This window comes from Sorex araneus, chromosome 8 (assembly GCF_027595985.1).
Source record: "Sorex araneus isolate mSorAra2 chromosome 8, mSorAra2.pri, whole genome shotgun sequence".
Classification (NCBI taxonomy): Eukaryota; Metazoa; Chordata; class Mammalia; order Eulipotyphla; family Soricidae; genus Sorex; species Sorex araneus.
Genome location: NC_073309.1, coordinates 11,473,119 through 11,494,483, shown reverse-complemented (window position 1 = coordinate 11,494,483; position 21,365 = coordinate 11,473,119). Strand labels below are relative to the sequence as shown.

General features: G+C 53.8%; 1 protein-coding gene and 1 non-coding gene across 2 annotated transcripts in view; both read left to right on the top strand.

Annotated features, from left to right (window-relative positions):
• WWP2 (WW domain containing E3 ubiquitin protein ligase 2) overlaps positions 1-21,365 on the top strand; it is a 110,368-nt gene that overhangs the window by 14,028 nt on the left and 74,975 nt on the right. The window contains exons 2-4 of the mRNA XM_055145930.1: positions 404-488; positions 9,268-9,415; positions 9,529-9,650. Coding sequence (XP_055001905.1) covers positions 419-488; positions 9,268-9,415; positions 9,529-9,650 — 340 coding nt within the window. The 5' untranslated portion in view covers positions 404-418. The remainder of the gene's footprint in view (positions 1-403; positions 489-9,267; positions 9,416-9,528; positions 9,651-21,365) is intronic.
• On the top strand, positions 18,373-18,495 carry LOC129406913 (U6atac minor spliceosomal RNA). The gene has a single exon (XR_008631333.1). It is a non-coding gene; the product is annotated as a U6atac minor spliceosomal RNA (small nuclear RNA).

The window sequence follows — 21,365 nt, the reverse complement described above, 5'->3', positions numbered from 1 at the left end:
CCTCCCTGGACTTTCGCTCCGCCCCAGTCTCGGCTCAGTTGTGGTGCTCGGGAGAGCTTCCTGCTGGTCTCGAGGCTGGGGGCCGCGCCACAGACCCGTGTGCTTGTTGGAGGCTCAGTGTCCCTGGGGTTGCGTCCCGCTCGGCTGTGGTGCCCACACCCACTGGCTGCTGTGACTCAGCTCTGCGGGTCCTGGGCATCAGAGTCATGGGGCCCGGGCCTGGCACGGGGGTTCCCCTGGGGGCCGCACTCGGGGCCTTGTGCCCTGCTGACCCCTGGCCAGCCCCATGGGCATGGACGTCGGTGCTTTTTTGCTTCCGATTCTCTCCGCTCAGCTATTCAGACGGGGTCTAGTTCCTGCATCTTCGTGCCAGTCTCTCAGCCCCCTGCTTGCTGTCTTGCAGGTTCCTGGTGATGACATGGCGTCCGCCAGCGCCAGCCGGGCAGGAGCGGCCCCGCCCTTCGAGAAGTCGCAGCTCACGCTGAAAGGTGGGTGGCGCTGGCCGGAGAGGTGGCCGGGGTCTACCCGGTATCTGGTCAAGGGGCACGAGCACCAGGCAATGGCTGGAGTGTGCGTGTGTATATGTGTGCGTGTGTGTGCATATGTATGTATGTGTGCGTGTGTGTGCATATGTATGTATGTGTGCGTGTGTGTGCATATGTATGTATGTGTGCATTTGTGTGTGTGTGTGTGTTCATGTGCGTGTGTGTTTGCGTGTGTGTGTGCCTGGGATGGAACTCGGGGAAGACTTCACACATGCCAGATAACTGCTTTGTTGCTGAACCACTTTCCCGATTTTTTTTTAACCGTTCCCTCAACCTCCTTTTATTGAATCATCAAGAGATACACTGTTGCAAAGTTGTTACTGATTGTGTTTCAGTCATGCCATCTTCCAGCACCCAAGAGTTGGAATTCTTGAAGAAGGAAAAGTTGTTTTATTTTTCTCTTTTTTCTTTTTTGGGTCACACCCAGCGATGCTCAGGGGTTGCTCCTGGCTGTGCACTCAGGAATTACCCCTGGGGATGCTTGGGGGACCATATGGGATGCCGGGGATTGAACCCCGGTCAGCCATGTGCACGGCAAATGCCCTCCCCGCTGTTCTATCGTGCTGACCCGAAAAGAAGAGTTGTTGGCAGGAAAGTCTGATGTGGTTCCTTCAGACCCATGTCTTCTCTGGGTCCATGTGTCGTAACCTTTTCCCGACTGGGCCCCCCTCCCCCAGTTCTGACCTTGTTTCTTTCTGCGGCCCCATGGCCCTGGTTGAACCAGCTTCATTCCGTGGCCCTTTAACGTAAGAGATTTTTCGCCAACCCCTTGGAATATTCAGTTGAGAAATGCTTTTCTAGGTGATGGTCAAGTTTGTGGTTTTCTTTTCTGGAGGATGGGGCGGGGAGTCACACTCAGAGGTTCTCTGGGCTTACTCCTGGCTCAGTGCTCAGGGGTTATTCCTACTGGTGCTCGGGGGACCAGGTGGTGCCAGGGGTGGCTACATGCAAGGTGAGTCCCTTACGTGCTGTCCTGTCCCTCTGGCCATGCCTGTGGCTTTTAGGGCCACCTTTCCTTGATCCTTGCCAGGCGGAATCTCTTTCCTTTCTGGAAGGCTCTCTTTGATGGAACGTAAATGTTCTCGAAGAGGGATGTTTGATCTGGTTTGCTGACTGTTGGTTCCCCAGTGACCTCTCAGGGGCCCTTGGTCACAGTGTTGGTGGAATGAGAGCTGTAAGGTTCAGAAGGGGACTCCAGCCTCTCACTCACACCTCTAGTACTCAGCGAGCCTCGGTCAGAGTAGTCGCACCCGGAGCATGGTGCCATCCTGAGGTCTGAGGTCGCTTCGGGTGATCTAGAATACACATGGACATCCAGAGATTTTTGGTTACATTTCTTTTCTTTTTTTTTTTTTTTTGCTTTTTGGGTCACACCCAGCGATGCTCAGGGGTCACTCCTGGCTCCTGGCTCTGCACTCAGGAATTACCCCTGGCGGTGCTCAGGGGACCATATGGGATGCTGGGAATCGAACCCTGGTCGACCGCGTGCAAGGCAAACGCCCTACCCGCTGTGCTATTGCTCCAGCCCCAGATATTTCCTCAGAATGATTTTGGGTATTTTCTTTCTTTCCTTTCTTCTTCTTTTTTTTCTGACCACAACTGGCAGTACCTCGGGCTTCCTTCTGGCTCTGTGCTCAAAGCTCACTCCTGGCAGGGCTCGGGGCACCATACGGGGTGCTGGGGATCGACCCTGGGTTGGTCGTGTGCAAGGCAAGTGCCCCGTGTGCTGTGCTATCGCTCTGGGCCCCGTGAGCATTTTCTGACTAGTGTAGAGAGCGGACAGTAATGCAGGTCAGCTGTGACTTTAATTTCAGGGACTCCGTGATCTCGTGCCAGGAAATGGGGAGATGGAGCAAGCGGGGAAGCAGCAAGAGTTTGGCGGGGGTGATCCTCCCGCCTCTCCCAGCTGGAGCCTGGGTATAATGTGGGGCGCGTCGCTGCGCCCTTCCCCCTCTGCTCTCTTTCCTGTGTGTCTCTTTGTAGCCGGGGCCTGGAGTTTTAAGACAGACTTTGAAAAGACATCAAGGTCTTGAAACAGAAGCTATTTTGTCTGATATTCAACTCAGTACTGAACACTGGAGAAATGCGGCATGAAAGTCGGTGGTGGTGTGGAGGCTGTTGGAAGTTAGTCTGCCAGTCTCTCTCCTGCTGCCGGCCCGTGACCTTTTCAGGGGCCACTTTTGACACCACATGTGATTTTTATCTTATTTTTGACTTTATTTATTTATTTGGCATTTGGGCCACACCTGAGGTTCCCAGGGCTTGTTCCTGGCTCTGCGCTCAGGGTGTTCAGGGGACCCTGTGGGGTGCCGGGGATTGAAGCTGGGTTGATCGTGTATAAGGCGAATGCCCTGCCTGCTGCCCTGTTGCTCTGGCTCCTTTTTGTTTTTTTGCTTTTTGGGTCACACCCGGCAAGGCTCAGGGGTGACCCGTGGCTCAGTAATTCACTCAGGAATTACTCCTGGCGGTGCTCGGGGACCACATGGGATGCCGGGCATCTAACCTGGGTCAGTCGCATGCCAGGCAAACGCTCTCCCTGTTGTGCTATTGCTCTGGCCCTACGGCTCCCTTATATATATATATATATATATATATATATATGTATATATATATATATATATTTTTTTTTTTTGCTTTTTGGGTCACACCCGGTAATGCACAGGGGTTACTCCTGGCTCTGCACTCAGGAATTACTCCTGGCGGTGCTCAGGGGACCATATGGGATGCTGGGATTCGAACCTGGGTCTGCTGCGTGCAAGGCAAACACCCTGCCCACTGTGCTATCACTCCAGCCCCTCCCTTATATTTTGAATTTAAAAGCTAAATGCTATGTGAAGATGTGCCTCTGTGTAGAAGAAGTTAGCATTTATGTGTCATCAAACATGTCCTCAATTTTCGAGATCGAGTTACTTCTGTCTTGCGGCTCTGGGTTGTCATTCTTCATTGTTGTTGTTTTGTTTATGTTTTTGGGCCACACTCAGTGATAATCAGCTCAGGGATTACTCCTGGATCTCCTCAGGAATTACTCCTACGGATGCTGGGGGGGTCGGGGGGCTACGTGGGATGCCGGGGAATCGAACCCAAGTCGGCTGTGTGCAAGGCAAGCACCCTCACCCCCGTACTGTCGCTCCACTCTGTTGGTTGTCTTTTAAGAACAAGAAATACTTAAACTATCACTGCACTGAAGAACTATCCATTAGAGAGGCGAGGATACACCCTTCCCGGGGACTCAGCTGACAGCACCTGCAGTGTCCAGACCAAAGCCTCCCACAGAGGACACGGCGGTGTATCCAGAATGAGACGCAGAGAGATAGTCTGTTGTGCTTCTGACAAAAATGCTCAACTCGGGTGAAATTGAGAAGAAACTATCAGAAAAATTCAGAATCTGGCCCCTTCTCTCAGACAGCTGATGGAAGGATTTCTTTTAAAATTCGTTGTCATGGAAAAGAGAAGGGAAGAGCATTTGAGATTTTAAAAGACCAGAGTGACAACTTCCAAATGCAGTCGGTTCACTCTTAATAGTTTTTAATCAAATTGCTGTGAATTACAAAGTTATTCATGATTGAGTTTCAGGCGTCCAGTGTTCTGACTCCAATCCCTTTACTTCCCTCCACCCATGTCCCCAGATTCCCTGCCACCCCCACAGCCTGTCTCTATGGCAGGCACTTTTACATTTTTCTTTTCTCCTTTGAGGCACCATGGTTTACAACACTGTGTAGTCACAAAAAAGGGAACAGTGGCACTCTGTCTCTCCCGCCACTCGCCTTTGGTAGTCTCACGTCGCTTCCCCCCCCAGGTCGATGTCGATGGGCAGGTGAAGGAAGGAACGAGGGCCAGGCTGGTTGGTCTCAGTTGCAGTTTATTCCATTCCCATCTCCATTCTCCTCTGACTCTCCTCCTGCTTCTCCCTCCCCCATGCTACTTCATTCTCCTTCTCTCTCTGGCTCTGGCCCCCCCAGCCCACTCTCACAGCCTAGCCTAGTTAAATCCCCAAGCATGAGGGGTTGGGGCTTACACATAGGGGTGGTCACAATTCTTTCCCTCAGGGGATGCTGCTTCTAGGACAGATTCTCATACAGCAAGATGACCCGTTTAAGGGCAAAATACCATCTAGGGGTGCGTTTCTCTTTTCCTTAGTCCCACAAGCATACATTTATAATATTAGTCATTTTGTATGGACACAGAGATACATTAAACTTATAGAATTGCTCTCCTGGGGTCATCTCGATCTCCGACTACAGTGCTCAGGCCAGATTAGTCTTTCCTATCCCTAGCAGGGTTTTAGTCTCGTCGTTACTTCTGGATCATGACAGCATTTGTCCATGATCAGGCTCTTAAGAATTGTGGTGCTTTGGCCTGGCCCATTTTAATGCCAGGCTAGCTCATAGCTTTCCTTTCAGTCCCTCGTTGGGACCCTGCTTTTGGGGTGCTGGAAACTAAAGGCAACTGAGGCATAAGTCAAGAAAGCAGATAGTATTCAGAAATGCCTGTTTTCCCCATGTTAAGCACCATACTGTGCTTCTGTTTGGGAATATCAGTGTTCTTAGGACAGGGCACTGACATGGCTGGGACAACCCACTCTTAAAAGTTTAACAGAATAGGGGCTGGAGCGGGGCTGGAGCGGGGCTGGAGCGGGGCTGGAGCGGGGCTGGAGCGATAGCACAGCGGGTAGGGCGTTTGCCTTGCACGTGGCTGATCCAGGTTTGATTCCCAGCATCCCATATGGTCCCCCAGCACTGCCAGGAGTAATTCTGAGTGCAGAGCCAGGAGTAACCCCTATACATCACCAGGTATGACCCCCCAAAAAAAGTTTAACAAAATAAAAGGGTATGCGTATGAAGGCCAGGTGAGAGATGAATAAACTGAGTAGGAGAGAAAAGTGTTTCAAAGATTCTGGGAGATGTATTGATATGATTTCTTTGTACTATTATTACAATGTTTCTGCATAATCTGAAATGTCAAAATGAAAAATGAAAAAGAAAAAGAAAGCAGGAAAAGGTTAGAGGTCAGACAAGAGGGGGACTAGAGCGATAGTTCAGCGGGGAGGGCTCTTGCGTTGCATGCGGCAAACCAGAGTTCGATCTCCGGCATCCCATCTGGCCTCCTGAGCACCGTCAGGAGTGAGCTCAGGAATAATCTCGGAGCATCTCCAGATGTGACCCCAAAACCAAAACAAGCGAAATACTCCCCCTCAGACAGAAAAGAAAGTATGAAGTATGTTGGAGCTGAAAGAATTGACCTGCGAGCTGGGAGCCGGGTTCTTTGCTTCGCTCTGGCCCACTTCATAAATCAAGGGTTTGGACTCACTCGTGTCCACCACGCCCGTTCCAGACCCGGGGCCTGCTCCTTCCTATTTTGTTTTTAGGGGCCGCATGCAGAGCCATGCTGTCCCCACCAGGTGGCGCCAGCCCACCTCCGTCTCAGGGCACATTTTCCTGCTCTGTTCCCCGCTGCCCAGAATCATGACTCCCCCGCCGGGTACCCTCCCGCTTGGCCTCTGAATCTCAGCCTCTGTTCTTGTTGCTGTCTCCTCAGGAAGACGAGCTGGCAGAAACAGCCGGGAGGTCGAGGCTGGCCAGCCTCAGGCGGGCGACTGGAGGTCGAGCTCCGACTGGAGCCTCGTCTTGGCGGCTTTGTCCCACAACCCGGGAGAGGCTCCCCCAGCCCCTGGCGGGACTCGCTGGGCCTGGCACGGGGGGACCAGAAGCAAAGGCTCAGAACTGCTGCCCTGTGTAGTGGGGGGAGAAGAGGGTGCAGACGGCGCGGGCACGGGGGCTCCGGGGCCAGGCCCGGGCTGACACAGCTGCTCCCTGCACCCCTGGCCTCGGCCTGGCTCGCTCGGCGGCCTGGCATGGTGACATTCCCCAGGGGACGCTGGGGGTCCCTGGCCTGCTGGGTCCGCTGTGCGGCTTCAGTTTCGTGCCTGTAAGAAGTGCCCCGGCCTCTTGGCCCTCGGGAGCCTTCGTGAGACACCTCTCCGATCTGCAGAGTGGGGGAAAAAGACGCTACATATCTGAGCCACAGAGGCAACACCTCCTCCTCTCAAGACCCAAACTTTATTTTCTTTATTTATTTTTAATATATATATATTTTATTTTATCACCATGTGGAAAGTTACAAAGTTCTCAGGTTTATGTCTTAGTTATACAATATTCAAGCACCATCCCTTCACCAGTGCCCATATTCCACCACCAAAATCCCCAGTATACCCCCTGACTCGCCCCCCACCCCCAACTGTATAACTGATGAATTTCACTTCATTTTCTCTTTACCTTGATTACGTTCCATATTTCAACACAAAACTATTGTTGTTGGAGTTTCCCCCCAAGAAAGACAGCCCTACTAAGGAAGCATTTGATAATTAGTTTTCCATTAAAAGATTGTATGTTTTCAGTTTTTAGAAAAGGTCGCGCGGCCGCGGATGTGTCCCAGTCCCGCATCCGGGAGCCGTGTTAGTTGCTGCTCAGTGTCGCTGGGGCTCCATCTGGAGAAGGTGTGCTGGCTGTACCTCCTCCGTCTGGATCCCCGGTGTTGCTGGCCCCGTTTCGAAGACCCAAACTTTAATACCCACAGCTTCTTGGTGCCCGTCCAGAGGGCAGCTGCGGCCGGGGCAAGGGCTGCGGGAGGGAGAGGCTGAGGGAGACGGGAACATGGGTGGAGGAAGTTGACGCTGGTGGCGGGACTGGTGAGGAAACGTTTTATGCTAGAAAGCCAGCAATGAATAACTCAGTGGTTCAGGGACCCCCCTTTTTTAAAAAAACTTTTTACTTTTTTTTTTATTATTGAATCACCGTGTGGAAAGTTACAAAGCTTTCAGGCTTAAGTCTCAGTTACACAATGCTCAAACACCGATCCCTTCACCAGTGCACATATTCCACCACCAAGAACCACCGTAAACCTCCCCCGCCAGCCCCCCAGCTCCCCAGCCCCCCAGCCCCCCAGCTCCCCAGCCCCCCACCCCGCCTGTGTAGCTGATAATTTCACTTTACTTTCTCTTTACTTTAATTGCATGTTGCATCATTGCAAGCTCGTACCTCTCTGCTACTTTATATTCCACAGATGAGTGCAGTCTTTCTACGTCTGTCTCTTTCTTTCTGACTCATTTCACTCAACGTGATACTTTCCATCTTGATCCACTTATATGCCAATCTCATGACTTCATGTTTTCTAACAGCTGCATAGTATTCCATTGTGTAGATGTACCAAAGTTTCTTTAACCAGTCATCTGTTTTTGGGCATTCTGTTTTTTTTCCAGATTGTGGCCATTGTAAACAGTGCTGCAATGAACATAGAATTTTTTAAAATTTTTAAATGAGGGGCCGGAGCGATAGCACAGCGGGTAGGGTGTTTGCCTTGCACGCGGCTGACCTGGGTTCAATCCCTGGCATCCCATAAGGTCCCCCAAGCACTGCCAGGAGCAATTCCTGAGTGCAAAGCCAGGAGTAACCCCTGAGCATCGCTGGGTGTGACCCAAAAAGCAAAAAAAAAAAAAAATTAAAAAATTTAAATGAATCACTGAGGTACAGTTACAGATTTACAAACTCTCGTGATTACATTTCAGCCGTGCGATGCTCGAGTACCGTCCCTCCATCCCTCGAGTGCCCATTCTCCACCACCAGTGTTCCCAGCGTTCCTCCCGCCACCCCTCACCGCCTCTGTGGCAGGCGCTTTCCCTTTCACTCTCTCCTGGCTCATAGTGCCTTCAGCAAATAAAATATTGAGGAAAAATAGAAAGATGGAGCACTGAGCGCTGGGGTGGTTTTGGGTGAGGTGGGTAGATTCACGCAGTGCTGCTGGGGTCCCCCGTTCTGAGCAGAGCCCAGGTAGTTTTGGGAACTTGGAAGGAGCCAGAGAGGTGCCCGGGGCCGGGCTGGGGTCTGCGCTGTGCCGGCGGGCCTGGCTCTGCTCTGGCGCCCCGGGTGCAGGCTGTCTCCTCGGCAGTGCTCGGCACAGTCGACTCAGGGGGAGAATTGACTTTCAGGTTTCGGGGCCACACCCAGCAGTGCTCGGGGGCTGCTCCCGGCAGTGTCCCCGGAAGTGCTCAGGGCCATGTGTGGGGCTGGGGTTCTGGCCAGGGTCGGGTGACAGGGCGGCTTGCCTCTGTATTAACCCTGCCCCCGGGCAGGACCGGAAAGAGGCATATGGGACAAGTCTGCTTGTACTGATGTTCAGACTTTTGGGTGCGTGGGGTGGCTCAGGGCCTCCCCCTCCCCGGCGTGCTCCCCGCCACCATCCTGGGTCCCCGGATTGGCCCAGCCTAAGCCGCGATTATCCCGGTGTTGGCAGGTTGGAGTGCTGCTTTTCTCTCTTTGTCTTTTTTCTTTTTGGTAGGAGCGATTGCTTTTCATTAAGCTTCACAATTTTATTTATTTATGTATTTATTTATTTATTTTGCTTTTTTTGGGTCACACCCGGCGATGCGCAGGGGTTCCTCCTGGCTCTGCACTCAGGAATTACCCCAGGCCATGCTCAGGGGACCATATGGGATGCTGGGATTCGAACCCGGGTCGGCTGCGTGCAAGGCAAATGCCCTACCCTCTGTGCTATTGCTCCAGCCCCCGAGCTTCACAATTTTAAAAGAGTCCTCCCATTAAAATAAAAACATTTTTAAAAAATCGGGAAAAAAAAAGCAAAAAAAAAATAGATTTAAAAAAAAACAAGTCTGCCCCGAGGGCCAGCAGGGGGCGGCGGGCGCCCCAGCAGCGCGGCTCTCTCCCCGCAGTGGTGTCCGCCAAGCCCAAGGTGCACAGCCGGCAGCCGCGCATCAACTCGTTCGTGGAGGTGGCGGTGGACGGCCTGCCCAGCGAGACCAAGAAGACGGGCAAGCGCATCGGGAGCTCGGAGCTGCTGTGGAACGAGATCATCGTTCTGTAAGCGCGGCCCTGCTCTGGGGGGCGGGGGGGGTGCCGTTGATCTGTTTCTTGTTAGTGGTCGGGGTGGCGGGATGGGCCGGGAAGGGATGAATCGGGCACTTGTTTTCCAGGAATGTCACGGCCCAGAGTCACTTGGATCTGAAGGTCTGGAGCTGCCACACCCTGAGAAATGAGCTGCTGGGCACCGCCTCCGTCAGCCTCTCCAGCGTCCTGAAGAACAACGGGGGCAGAAGTACGTGCGGGCCCCGGGGTGCGGGCGGGGACCGGGCGGCTGCCTCCGCCTCGTCTCCCGGTGGGCCGGGTGGCCATCGGGGCCCCAGGTGCGCGTGACCCCTCTTTCTGGAGCAGGAGCCGCTGGCCTGTCCAGTGCCGCCAGCCTAGGTCAGCCCTCTCTGACCCCGAGCCCTGAACCAAGCGAGGGAGCTGCGTGTGCACATGTGCACATATGTGTGCACACATGTGTGTGCACGTGTGTGTACTCGTGTGTGCATGCAGACTTGTGTGCGTGCATGTGTGTGCGTGTGTGCGTATGTGTGCACGTGGGGCCTGTGCTATGACTCTGTCTCTGTAGGCGACACGTGACATGGGAATGGGCCCCCACCCCTGGTACTGCTGCAGCTGCCGTGGCCGGGGCCACTCTGCAGAGCGGCGGGTCGGGGCCGGCTGGGCCTGAGCGCGGAAGCCCCCTCTCCTCCTGCGCTTTGGAAGGGGCCCCCGCCGGGGCGGGACGTGGGGTGGGAGTAGGCGAGAGCCCCCCGTGCCGGCTCAGGCCCTGCCAGGGCAGCGGGAGGGAGCCCCAGCCATGCCCTGGGTGCAGCGGGCCTTGGTGTCCTCGGCCCCTCGTCTGCATTTCATCGTCCCGCCGTCGGGGGCTCTTGGGACGGGCTGTGGTCGCGGGGTGGGAGGGCCCGGTCGTGCTTCAGTGTCCTCTCAGGTGCTTTTCCCCTTGATTCTAAAACCAAGTTGTAGGAAAACTACAAGCCACACAGCGGCACACAGACCAAGGAAGGGAGCCCCCTTTAGGCTCTGCTCCGAGGGGCATCGTCAGGGTTGAGACCCGTGGCTCGGGACCCCCTCCCTCCGTACAAATGGATATCAGGATTTCAGCCCTCCCTGAAACCAAGCTGAACTCATACACCAGTATGCTTTGCAGCCGGCCTCTCTTTCTCCGCCATAGCTTATTTATTTACTGCCTTATTTCGGGGCCTCCCGAGCTGCACCCAGGGAGGTCGGAGGCCATTCCCAGTGGTCCTGGGCCAGCCGGGCGGACAGTCGGTGCTCAGGCCTGGCTGGGCCGGAGGCCCCCAGGGCTGTTCGCGGCTCTGCTGAGGACGCCAAGCGCCTGGCACGTGTCCTGGCCCCGGGCTCTCCCTGGCCCTGCTGGCTTGGCGCCACCTCAAAATGCCCTTGGAGCCCTTACGTGCTCCCTGTCCTGTGACCGAACACACCCCTTTCGCCCCACTCCAGCCCTGTCCCCATGCAGCACCCCCTCCGTCCCTCCTGGGAGTGGAAGCTGTGGGTGTCTGCCCTTTGCCCCGACCCTTGAATAGTGGGTACCTGCAGCTCCTTTGTGGGGTATGCAGTGGTTGGGCACTGGCCCTGGAGGGGGGCGACCTTGGTTTCCAGCCTGGCACTGATGGAGAAAAAGTGAAAGAAAGCAGAGTATCCTTTCCCACAACGGAATCGTATTCTTTTGTGTGGACCGGGCACGTGTGGTTGATTCTCCCAGCCACGGACCCTTGGGTTGCTTCCTCCCCCACTCCCCAATCATTTAAGAAAATTATTATTCCTACATTTTGTGGTGCTGGCGATCAGCCTCGGGCCTCACGCCTGCAATGCACTTTACCTCTGAGCCATGTCTCTGTCCTTTTCAAAGCAAGGGCTGCCCCCAGCAGTGGGGAGGACACGCGATCCTGGGGTTGAATTTAGGACCTTGCACGTGCAAGGCGTGTGCTCGGCCTGACGCTGCCCGCCCGCGTCTGCTGACGGTGAACCGGGAACGCTTCAGAACCCTGCAACGCGCACACAGGTCTCTCTCCAGATCCTACCGCGGTGCAGTCGCCGGCTTCCAGGGTCGTTTCACTTAGGAAGGTGTGAGGGGAGGGTAAGAGAGGAAGTTCGTGTGCAAGAGAGAGCACAGGCTCCTCCCGAGTGGAAAAAGGCAAGCGGAGAGACTGAGAGACAGCACGCGGGACACGTGTGCAGGGGAGAACGCGGCTGGAGGAGCAAGTCGGCACGGTCATTGTGTTTGATTTGGCTTTCGGGCCACAGCTAGCGGTGCTTGCTTCTGGCTCTGCACTCCGGGATCACTCCCGCTGGGGGCCGGGGGACCGTGGGGTGCCGGGATCAAGCCCAAGTTGGCAGCCACTCGCTGTACTCTTGCTCCTCTCCTGAGCTCTGTGTTAAGGTGTGAGGATTTGAAAATGTTTTTCCTGTATTTTATTTGCATGCCCATGTTGTAAGTTACTGCCCTGCGCCCCGCCCCCTGCCAACAAATGAACAAATGTTTTAGTTTTTTTGTAATTAGATGTGTCCCCATTTTATATATATATGTATATACATATACATATATATATATATATATATATATATATATTGCTTTTTGGGTCACACCTGGTGATGCACAGGGGTCACTCCTGGCTCTGCACTTAGGAATTACTCCTGGCGGTGCTCAGGGGACCATATGAGATGCTGGGGATCGAACCCGGGTTGGCTGCGTGCAAGGCAAACGCCCTACCTGCTGTGCTATCGCTCCAGCCCCATGTCCCCATTATATTTTCAAAGTTTTCTTTGATGCTTTGAGGTTAGCTAGAGTCAGTTACTTCAGAGTTTTGCTGATTTTTTTTTTTACTTTTAGTTTTTCACTCGAGTAAGAGTGTGTGTGTGTGTGTGTGTGTGCGCGCGCGCGTGCGTGTGCGTGCTTGTACTGTGTGAGTAGGGATCTTATTTTCCTCGGCTATGAGAGTTCTATATTACTTCTGATCAAGTAATGCATCTTCCCCCCAGTGATATGAGTTGTTCCTTCAGCGTCCATTAAGAGCGCGCATACTCGTGCCTGGTTAGGGACTCCCCATTTCACCCCTTCTTGGATCAGCCTTTTCCAACCACCTGCCCGGACGTCACAGTTCTGCGACATCCATCTCCCCCATCAGCTGCCTCTTCCTTTCCGAGTCCCGCAGCCTCCTGGGGCTGGGCCCGGGGCCCAGTGTCGAGCGCAGGCCCTGCACGCATGCAGCCTGTATCTGCCACCCAGCCATGGTGTGGGGTTAGCTCCTGGCACCACACACACGAAAACACTCTCCCTCTCTCTCTCCCTCCCTCCTCCCCTCCCTCCCTCCCTCCCTCCCTCCCTCCCTCCCTCCCTCCCTCCCTCCCTCCCTCCCTCCCTCCCTCCCTCCCTCCCTCCCATCCTTCCTGCTTTCCTTCCTTTTGCTTTTGGGCCACACCTGGCGATACTCAGGGGTTACTCCTGGCTCTGTGCTCAGGACTCACTCTTGTTGGTGCTCGGGGAGCCGTATGGGATGCCGAGGATGGAACCCAGGTCGGCTGTGTGCAAGGCAGGCACTTTACCTGCTGGACGATCGCTCCGGCCCCACCTTTTCTTTGCGTATGTGATACCATTGCATGAAAGTTAAAGTGTCTTGTCCAGTTCCTGCCTTTTCCTCGCTCCTCTACTTCTAGATTTGATTATAATCCTCACTGCTTGGTGGTATTTGGGCCATACCCAGCGAGGCTCAGGGCTCGCCCTGGCTCTGTGCTCAGGAACTGCTCCGAGCAGGCAGGGGGTCCCAGAGCAGCGTTGGGGAGAGAGCTGGAGTCGACCACGTGCGGGACAAGTGCTGTACCCTCGTGCTTTCTCTCTGGCCCCTGAAGTCCTTTTATATGAAAGTTAGCGTAGGGACAGTTTCATGCTGAATCTTCCCCACTCAGGAGCGGGAAATAATTCTAAATTCATTCAGATACATGTGTTGTGTATGTGTTATGTGTGTGTGCGTGTGTGCATGTATGCACGGGCGTGAGTGTGCATGCGTGCATATGTGCACGCATGTGTGTGTGTGTGTATGTGCATGTGCGCGCGTGTGTGTGGGGGTGTGGGGGGTATGTGGAGAGCGGGGCTGGGTTGGGTCTTCACTCCTGGTGGTGCCTGGGGGAGCATCCGGTGCTGGGAATTGAACCCTGGCTCCTGTGTGCAAAGCACGCGCTCCAGCCCTTGGAGCTGTCTTTCCAGCCCTAAAAGAAAAGGTGGGATATCAAGTATGCCCTGTATACTTGTTGTCTTTCAAACGCAGTGTTGTTGGTATATGAGGATTAGCTCATGTATTTTTCTTCTGTAATCAGTTTTTTTTCTTTTTGGGTCAGACCTAGTGATGCTCAGGGGTTACTCCTGGCTCTGTGCTCAGAAATTACTCCTGGTGATGCTTGGGGGGACCATATGGGATGGATGCTGGGGATTGAACCCGGGTTGACTGCATGCAAGGCAAATGCCCTCCCTGCTGTGCTATAGCTTTGGCCCCCGCAATCAGTTTTAGTGGAGGTTTTTCATAGCTTCTTTTTGATTTTCTTGGTAGACATTTTTATTGTTTGTTTTTGGACCACACCTGGTGATGCTCAGGGTCACTCCTTAGCAGTGCTCAAGGTGGGGGGAGGGGATCCTATGGGATGCCAGGGATCAAACCTGGGTTGCCCCTGTCACTTGCAAGGCAAATGCTCTCCAAGCTGTTCTGTCTCTCTGCCCCCTTGATAGACATTTATGTGGTTGTTAAGATTGATCATTTTTTGCTCACTCTGGCAGATGATTATATATTTTCTTATTAATTACTTTGCATGCAACTTCCTGTGTGAGTGGTGATGAGATGGTCTTCCTGTGCTGTTTACCAAAGCATTAATTGTACTTCTGGTGACTCTTACCTAGGTATAGGGTAGGTGTTAGTAATCTGCCTCGGTTTATTTTATTTTATTATTATTATTATTATTATTTGCTTTTTGGGTCACACCCGGCGATGCTCAGGGGTCATTCCTGGCTCTGCACTCAGGAATTACCCCTGGTGGTGCTCAGGGGACCCATATGGGATGCTGGGAATCGAACCCGGGTTGGCCGTGTGCAAGGCAAACACCCTACCCCGATGTACTATCACTCCAGCTCTGCTCGGTTTATTTTAACTGAATATTTTTGCAAGAAAATTAAATCAAAAAAGTTTTTGTAAGTATATTTTAAATAATCAATGGAATAATTATTTGATTTTCATCCTATTTACTTTTGCGTTATTTTACTTTTTGCTATTTTGGGCCATCCTGGGCAGTGCTCCAGGATGGCCCAGCTTCCTCCCGGCTCTGCGCTCAGAGATCACGCCTCGCCATAACCACTGTTCTACCTCTCTGGCCCCTCTTCTTTCAGCTCACTGTATTTCCCAATCGCAGTAGTCTTAGGATTTCTAGAATGTACTTAATTGTTCACGGTGGATTATTCCCTGAAAATCTCGTTAGCTTTGCTGACAAACGCTAGCAGTTATTTGAGGGTTTTCCATTTGTAACCAGAAGTGACTTTTGCCTCAGTTTTGTACTATTTTTGTCAGCTCAGATCTTGAGGTTAAGTTAATTTTATAAAGTAAATTAATGTGCTTTCCAGCTTCTGGAACAGACTATAACATGGGAATTATCTGTTCCATGAGTGCGGGAAAGAGCTCACCCATAAAACCAGCAGGGTTTGGCATCGTCCTTTGAAATAATTCTTTGATGATTTTTTTCAGTATATTCTCCATAATGATTGGTTTGTTCAGCTTTTCTGATTCATCTTGCATCAGTTTTGTTAATTCATATTTTCTGAGAAAATCATTTCATGAGATTTTCATACTTAAAATAAAGTTTTTAAATAGCTTTCTCATTTAAATGATATTTGTTAAGTTTTCTCATTTAAATTTCTTTTCTGTATGTTTGTCCAAATTTTTTTTGTGTGTGTGTGTGGATCAGTTTGGGCGATCTTGTTTTATCGTGTTTTCTTTTTTAATTTTAGGTTTTTTTTGTTTTGTTTTTCTTTTTTTTGCTTTTTGGGTCACACCCGGCGATGCACAGGGGTTATTCCTGGTTCTACACTCAGGAATTACTCCTGGCAGTGCTCAGGGGACCATATGGGATGCTGGGATTTGAATCTGGGTCGGCCGAGTGCAAGGCAAACGCCCTACCCGCTGTGCTATCGATCCAGCCCCTTAATTTTAGTTTTTGAGTTTTTTTTTTGGTCCCACCCAATGATGCTTAGGCTATACTCCTGGCCCTGTGCTCAGGGATCACCCCTGGTGGGTTAGGGGGGAACCATGTGGGGTGCTGGGGATTGAACCCGGAGTGGCTGCATGCAAGGTAAGTGCCGTCCCCGCTGTGCTATCACTCCAGCCCCTCTGGTTGTCCTGGTGTGCGGCGCTGCTCCCAGCCCTGCTCTTGGGCGGGCGTCCCTCCCAGGGCTGCTCGGGGCACTTCGGGGGTCAGGCTGGACTGCTCCCATTGCTCAGCTCCTGCCCGCTGAACAGTCTCGCCTGCTCTCAACTTGGGGGTTTCTTAAATGCTGTTTTTCACAGGGAAACTTCTTGGGCTTGTTGATCACAATCATACCACACCTTCAGAAAATTTAACTTGAAACTGTAGTCCATTTATTTTTGTCCTTTCTTGTTGGATTATGAAAACTGGATTATCTTTGACCGTAACTTTGATTTTTCATCCCCAGACACCGAAGTTTTTCTCTTTTAAATTAAAATGCACAGATACGATACAGCTCGATGAAGATTTATATCTGTTCAGGTCCGTGTAACCACTACTCAACTCAATATGTGGAAAATTTGTAGGGCCCCAGAATGTTCCCCAGGCTCCTTCTGGTCCCTTCCAGAATGTTCCCCAGGCTCCTTCTGGTCCCTTCCAGAGCGTTCCTCGTGCTCATTCTGGTCCCTTCCAGTATCTCACCAGGATGAGTTTGGCTTCTCCTGGGCTTCACGCAGTGAGGTTGTGCAGCGCGAGTGTCCCGGGTCCCTGTGCAGGCGTGAGCTCGCCCGTGGTTTCACGTGGAGCAGGCGTTGGCTTTTTTATTGGCGTATGGAGGGTTCTCTTACTAATCTGCCACACTTGGTCTCTTCTGGGTGGGCGCTGGGGCTGTTCGGAGCTGCAAAGAGCATTCTCTGCCGCCCGTGCCCGAGGCCCCGTGAGCGCGTGTCCGCGGGGCGGCCGCTCGGCTCCCCCAGAGACTCTCAGGCCGTTTCCCGGCAGCAACCCCTGAGCCTCGCCGGGCGTCTTGGCCTGTCTCGGATAGTCCCGCACGGCAGCTCAGGGCGGGTTTCTGTGCTGGGGGCGCGTTGCCAGTCCGTGCCCACGGCACCTGTGGCTCTGGCTGGCCTCAGCTTTAGCAGCTTTGGGTTGGGTTGTGAAGTGCCTGATACTGGAATCTGATGGAAAACGTGGGGTGTCGGGGGCCTGGGGGGCGCCGCTTCCCTAAAGAGCAAGGCAGAGCTGGGCAGACTTGGACGCGCCCCCCGAAAACCTGGCTGAGAGTGGCCCTGGCGTGGCTGCCGTGGCCGAGGGCTTGGCGGGAGTCACGCACCCGCGCCCTGGGCGGCCCAAGGCTTCCACCCGAAGTGGAGGGGGGCTCCCGGGGCGCGGCCCGCCTGCCCTCTGCATGGAAGCCAGGGGCTGCGGTTGGCTCTCAAGCTTTGACGACCTTCCTGTAAGGGAAGGCGTCCTGGGTGGGAGACGCTACCCCACGTGACGGTCCTCTCTCCCTGGGCTGGGGACAGCGCCCCACCCTCCGCTTGCTCCCGTAGCTCTCCTCGCCTGCAGCCGCCCCGCCGTGGCCTTCGAGGGGGACAGGGTAGCGCGAGCCAGACCAGGCGTGCAGTTGGATGCTACCTTCGTGGTGCCGTGGTGTGGGGCTCACTTCACCTTCCCTTCGTGCTTGCCAAGGTGCCGTGACTGGGAGTGTCGTGCTTGCTTGGGGGTCGGGCTCCGTCTGGGGCTGTGGCGCTCGCACGCATTCTCACCGGGGGATGCACATTTTCGCAGCGATGTGGGCACAGGCCTGGCCACGGCCCGCTGGAGATCACCTGTGCTGGTGGTGCCAGGGCTCCCAGACAGAGCTGCTGGCATGTATTTGGGGCATGGGGGTGGCGCTGGGGTCAGACTCGTGGCTGCAGGCTTGCAGTTGGGTGCTTTGGCCCCTGTGTCGTCCCAGGCCACCTCTGCTTCCTCTTCCTCTTCCTCTTCCTCCTTTGCCACACCCGTCAGTGCCAGGGCTTACTCCTGGCGGGGCTCCGGGGACCATAGAGGATGTTGAGGATTGAACACAGCTGACTGTGAGGGAGGCAGGCGCCCTCCCTGCTGTGCTATTGCTCAGGGCACAGGTCCCTAACTTCTTTATTTTGAAGTCATTTATTGGGGCTGGAGAGATAGTGCAGTGAGTAGGGCACTTTTTTGGTACCAGTCAGCCTGGGTTCGATCCCCCACAGCCCATGTGATCCTTGAGCTATGCCAGAAGTGATCCCTGAGCACTGCTGCGTGTGGCTCCCAAATCCCCCTTCCAGAATTTCAATTTTAGAGAAAAGTTACAGGAGTAGGACAAAGATCTCCATTTGTGCCTGTTACCCAACTGCATCCTCTGCCCCTCTCGGAGAGCCCAGCAAGCTACCTACCGAGAGTATCCCACCCACACGGCAGAGCCTGGCAAGCTACCCGTGGCGTATTCGATATGCCAAAAACAGTAACAAGTCTCATAATGGGGACGTTACTGGTGCCCGCTCGAGCAAATTGGTGAACGACGGGATGACAGTACTACAGTATAGTACTACCCAGCTGCATTTGTATACATATACACATGTATGCATATATGTCTAATTTGTGTGTGTGCCCGAGATCAAACCTACACATGGGAGCACTTGCTCTCCCTCTGAGCTGTATTCACTGACTGTTAGTATTAGTGTATCTTTGTGTTGTATGAAAGGAGAGAAGGTTAGCACTCCCCTGGACGAGGATGGAAGAGGCTTCGGCCCGCAGCACGCATATAGTTAAGGCACTGCAACCTACTTCGTGGCATCTAACCAACATTTTTGCACGGCAGAGCCTGGCAAGCTATCCATGGTGTGTTTAATATGCCAAAAACAGTAACAAGTCTCACAATGGAGACATTACTGGTGCCCGCTTGAGCAAATGGATGAATTGGAAGAGAGTGCTTTTTTAAAAAACTTTTTATTATAGTCTCACAAATCAAGAATTTAAAATATTGGAAATATTGATATCTAATTTAGATTTCCCATTTATTGCAATAATGCACTTGGAGTGAATTTTCTCCCTGACCCAGGAGTCTGTGCAAGAGTATGCCTTACTGGGCTGGAGCGGAAGTACAGCAAGTAGGGTGCTTGCCTTGCATGCATGTGGTCGGCTGGGGTTTGATCCCCACACCCCGTGTAGTCCCCCTCCCGGGAGTGGTCCCCGAGCTCCGAGCCAGGAGTAAGCCACCGGGTGTGGCCCCAAAACCAGAAAAAAAAAAAAGTATGCTTTGCTCTTTGTGGTCAAGTCTTCCCAAATCTGGGATCAGTTCTTCAGCCCTGGCCTATTAATTTTGTGGCACTGTCGTTGTTGAAAAGTACACGTCAGCCTTGGAAGGCGCCCACGTAGGCTTTGCCTGCTGATTTCCTCCCGAGTGGATTTGGGGTGTACGTGTCTGACAGGGCGCCTCCGAAGCCATGTGGGTTCCTTCCTGGCGCTTCCCGTCAGGAGCACACGGGCCAGCGCGTTTGGTCATTGGCGAGGTTGACGGTTTCTTTCCCCCGGGCTGCTGGGGCAGAACCCGGGACCGCACACACGCAGTCCTTGGGCTCTGCTCCTGGGCGCCACTCCCCTCTTCAGGTGTCCATTCCCCACTCTGTGTGTGTGTGTGTGTGTGTGTGTGTGTGTGTGTGTGAGTGACTCCCCGTCTTCAGGTGTCCATTCCCCACTGTGTGTGTGTGTGTGTGTGTGTGTGCGTGTGTCTTCAAGTTGTTTCCTGTATTCCTTTAACATGCCTCCTCATACAGTTTGGGTGTGTGTGGCGAGGTCTCCCGGGCAGTGCTCAGGAGACCCAGGGCCTCCCCGGGCCAGTGTCCACCCAGCAGGCTGGTGGTTCATGCAAAGAAGCCACCAGGGCCCCTCCAGCTGGGCTTGGGAGCCATCAGGACTATCCGTGGTGATACTTAGGGGATTACACAGTGCCAGGGGTGGAGGGGGTGGGGGTGGGAGGTAGGGATGGGGACGGCACTCCGTAGTGTCTCCCGGACCACCTCCTGGTGTGTTTTTATCCGGCTCTATAATCCAGGAGAGAGAGGGAGTTTGCTTCATGGGAAAGGTAGCTTAGCACCCTCGGCCTAAGGTCTAATAGCCAATAGCGAGTGGCTCTCCAAGGGGGGTCCCTCGGGACCCCTGGGAAGCATATTCGAAATGGAAGTCTCAGGCCCTCTGTCAGCCTCCAGGAGGTTTGGGGATCCCTGGGGTGGGGCTCAGCACCCTCAGGCTTCGACCCCTTCCAGGTAGTCTGCTGTGTGTTTTTTTGGGGGAGGAGGGTTAGAAAACAGTGAATGTGGAGCAGGAGTCAGGAACTGTGTTAGCCGCGGTGAGTGGGAAATGGAGCAGGACGGAGCGAGACAGCTCCCGGCTCCAGGCTGCCTGTGTGCTCAGGGCCTCCTCCAGGGATGGAGCCCGGGCCTGCTGTGCGTTCCCCCGGCCCCACGTCCCGCCCTTTCATGGCTCGGGGCTTGGCTGCACCGGCACGGCTCTGGCCGGTCCCTTCCTGACGGCTCTCACAGGCACCCAGGGCTGTCTGCGGGGCGTCTCCGCACCAGGAGAGTCCTGTTTTTTTTTTTTTGCTTTTTAGGTCAGACCTGGCGATGCACAGGGGTCACTCCTGGCTCTGCACTCAGGAATTACCCCTGGAGGTGCTCAGGGGACCATATGGGATGCTGGGAATCAAACCCCGGGTCGGCTGCGTGCAAGGCAAACGCCCTACCCGCTGTGCTATCACTCCAGCCCCTGGAGAATCCTGTTTCCTCTTGCTTCTCTCCCTCTGCGCATCCCTTGCTCTCGTGCCCTCATGTTCCCCGGCCGACTGTGTGTCCATCTCTGCCCGTGCACACACAGACCCCTCGGCCGGCGGTGTGTCTCCGTGTGGGGCGCCCCTCGGCCCCATGCTTTCCCCTTCTCCTTCTCTGCTCCTGCCCCAACAGTGCGCCCCATTGTGTGTCTCGGCGGGCCTCAGGGTGGGCCTAACCCACGCCCCCCACCCCCCGGCCCCTGCCAGTTGCTTCTATGTGTGTCTTTATTTGCCCATGTGTGTCTCCCAGATTTCAGGGGAAAAAAAGGAAAAGAAAGCAAATAGTCTCTGTTTATTTCGGCGTCTTCTAAGTGGAGTCTGTCATGCATGCTCCACGCCTGGAACAGATAGGCGGGTCCCCAGGAGGCCCCCACCGCGCCCTCCTACGACGGAGGGTTCTCGTGGGGGGGTGCTGGGCGTGTCGGGGTGTGGGGGGGGCTGGCTGGCGGACAGTGCATGCATTTATTGAAAGTCAACACGCTGCTGTTTTTCCAGTTTTTCAACTGAAAGATAAATAACCCTGCTAGTCCCTGGCACTTGAGACAGAGGGAGAAGAGAGAACATTTTTTTTTTTTTCAAATTATGCTTCAGTTAAAAGCCATGTAAAATTTAAACTTGAAAAATCGTTCACTGTTTCTTCAGCTGAGAAGCGGGCGGGCAAGAGGCAGAGTCAAAACCAATTTTGAGTTCCTGTGAGCTGGTGCTGTGAAGGAGGGCGAGTGACCGCTGGGAGAGGGAGACGCAGCCTGTCCACCACCACTCGGGCACTGCCCCGACGGGGTAGACTCGAGGCCTGGCGACTTCCCTCTTGGGCGACGCTGCCAAGACATTGCTGAGACGTTTCCTCCTGTTCCCCAA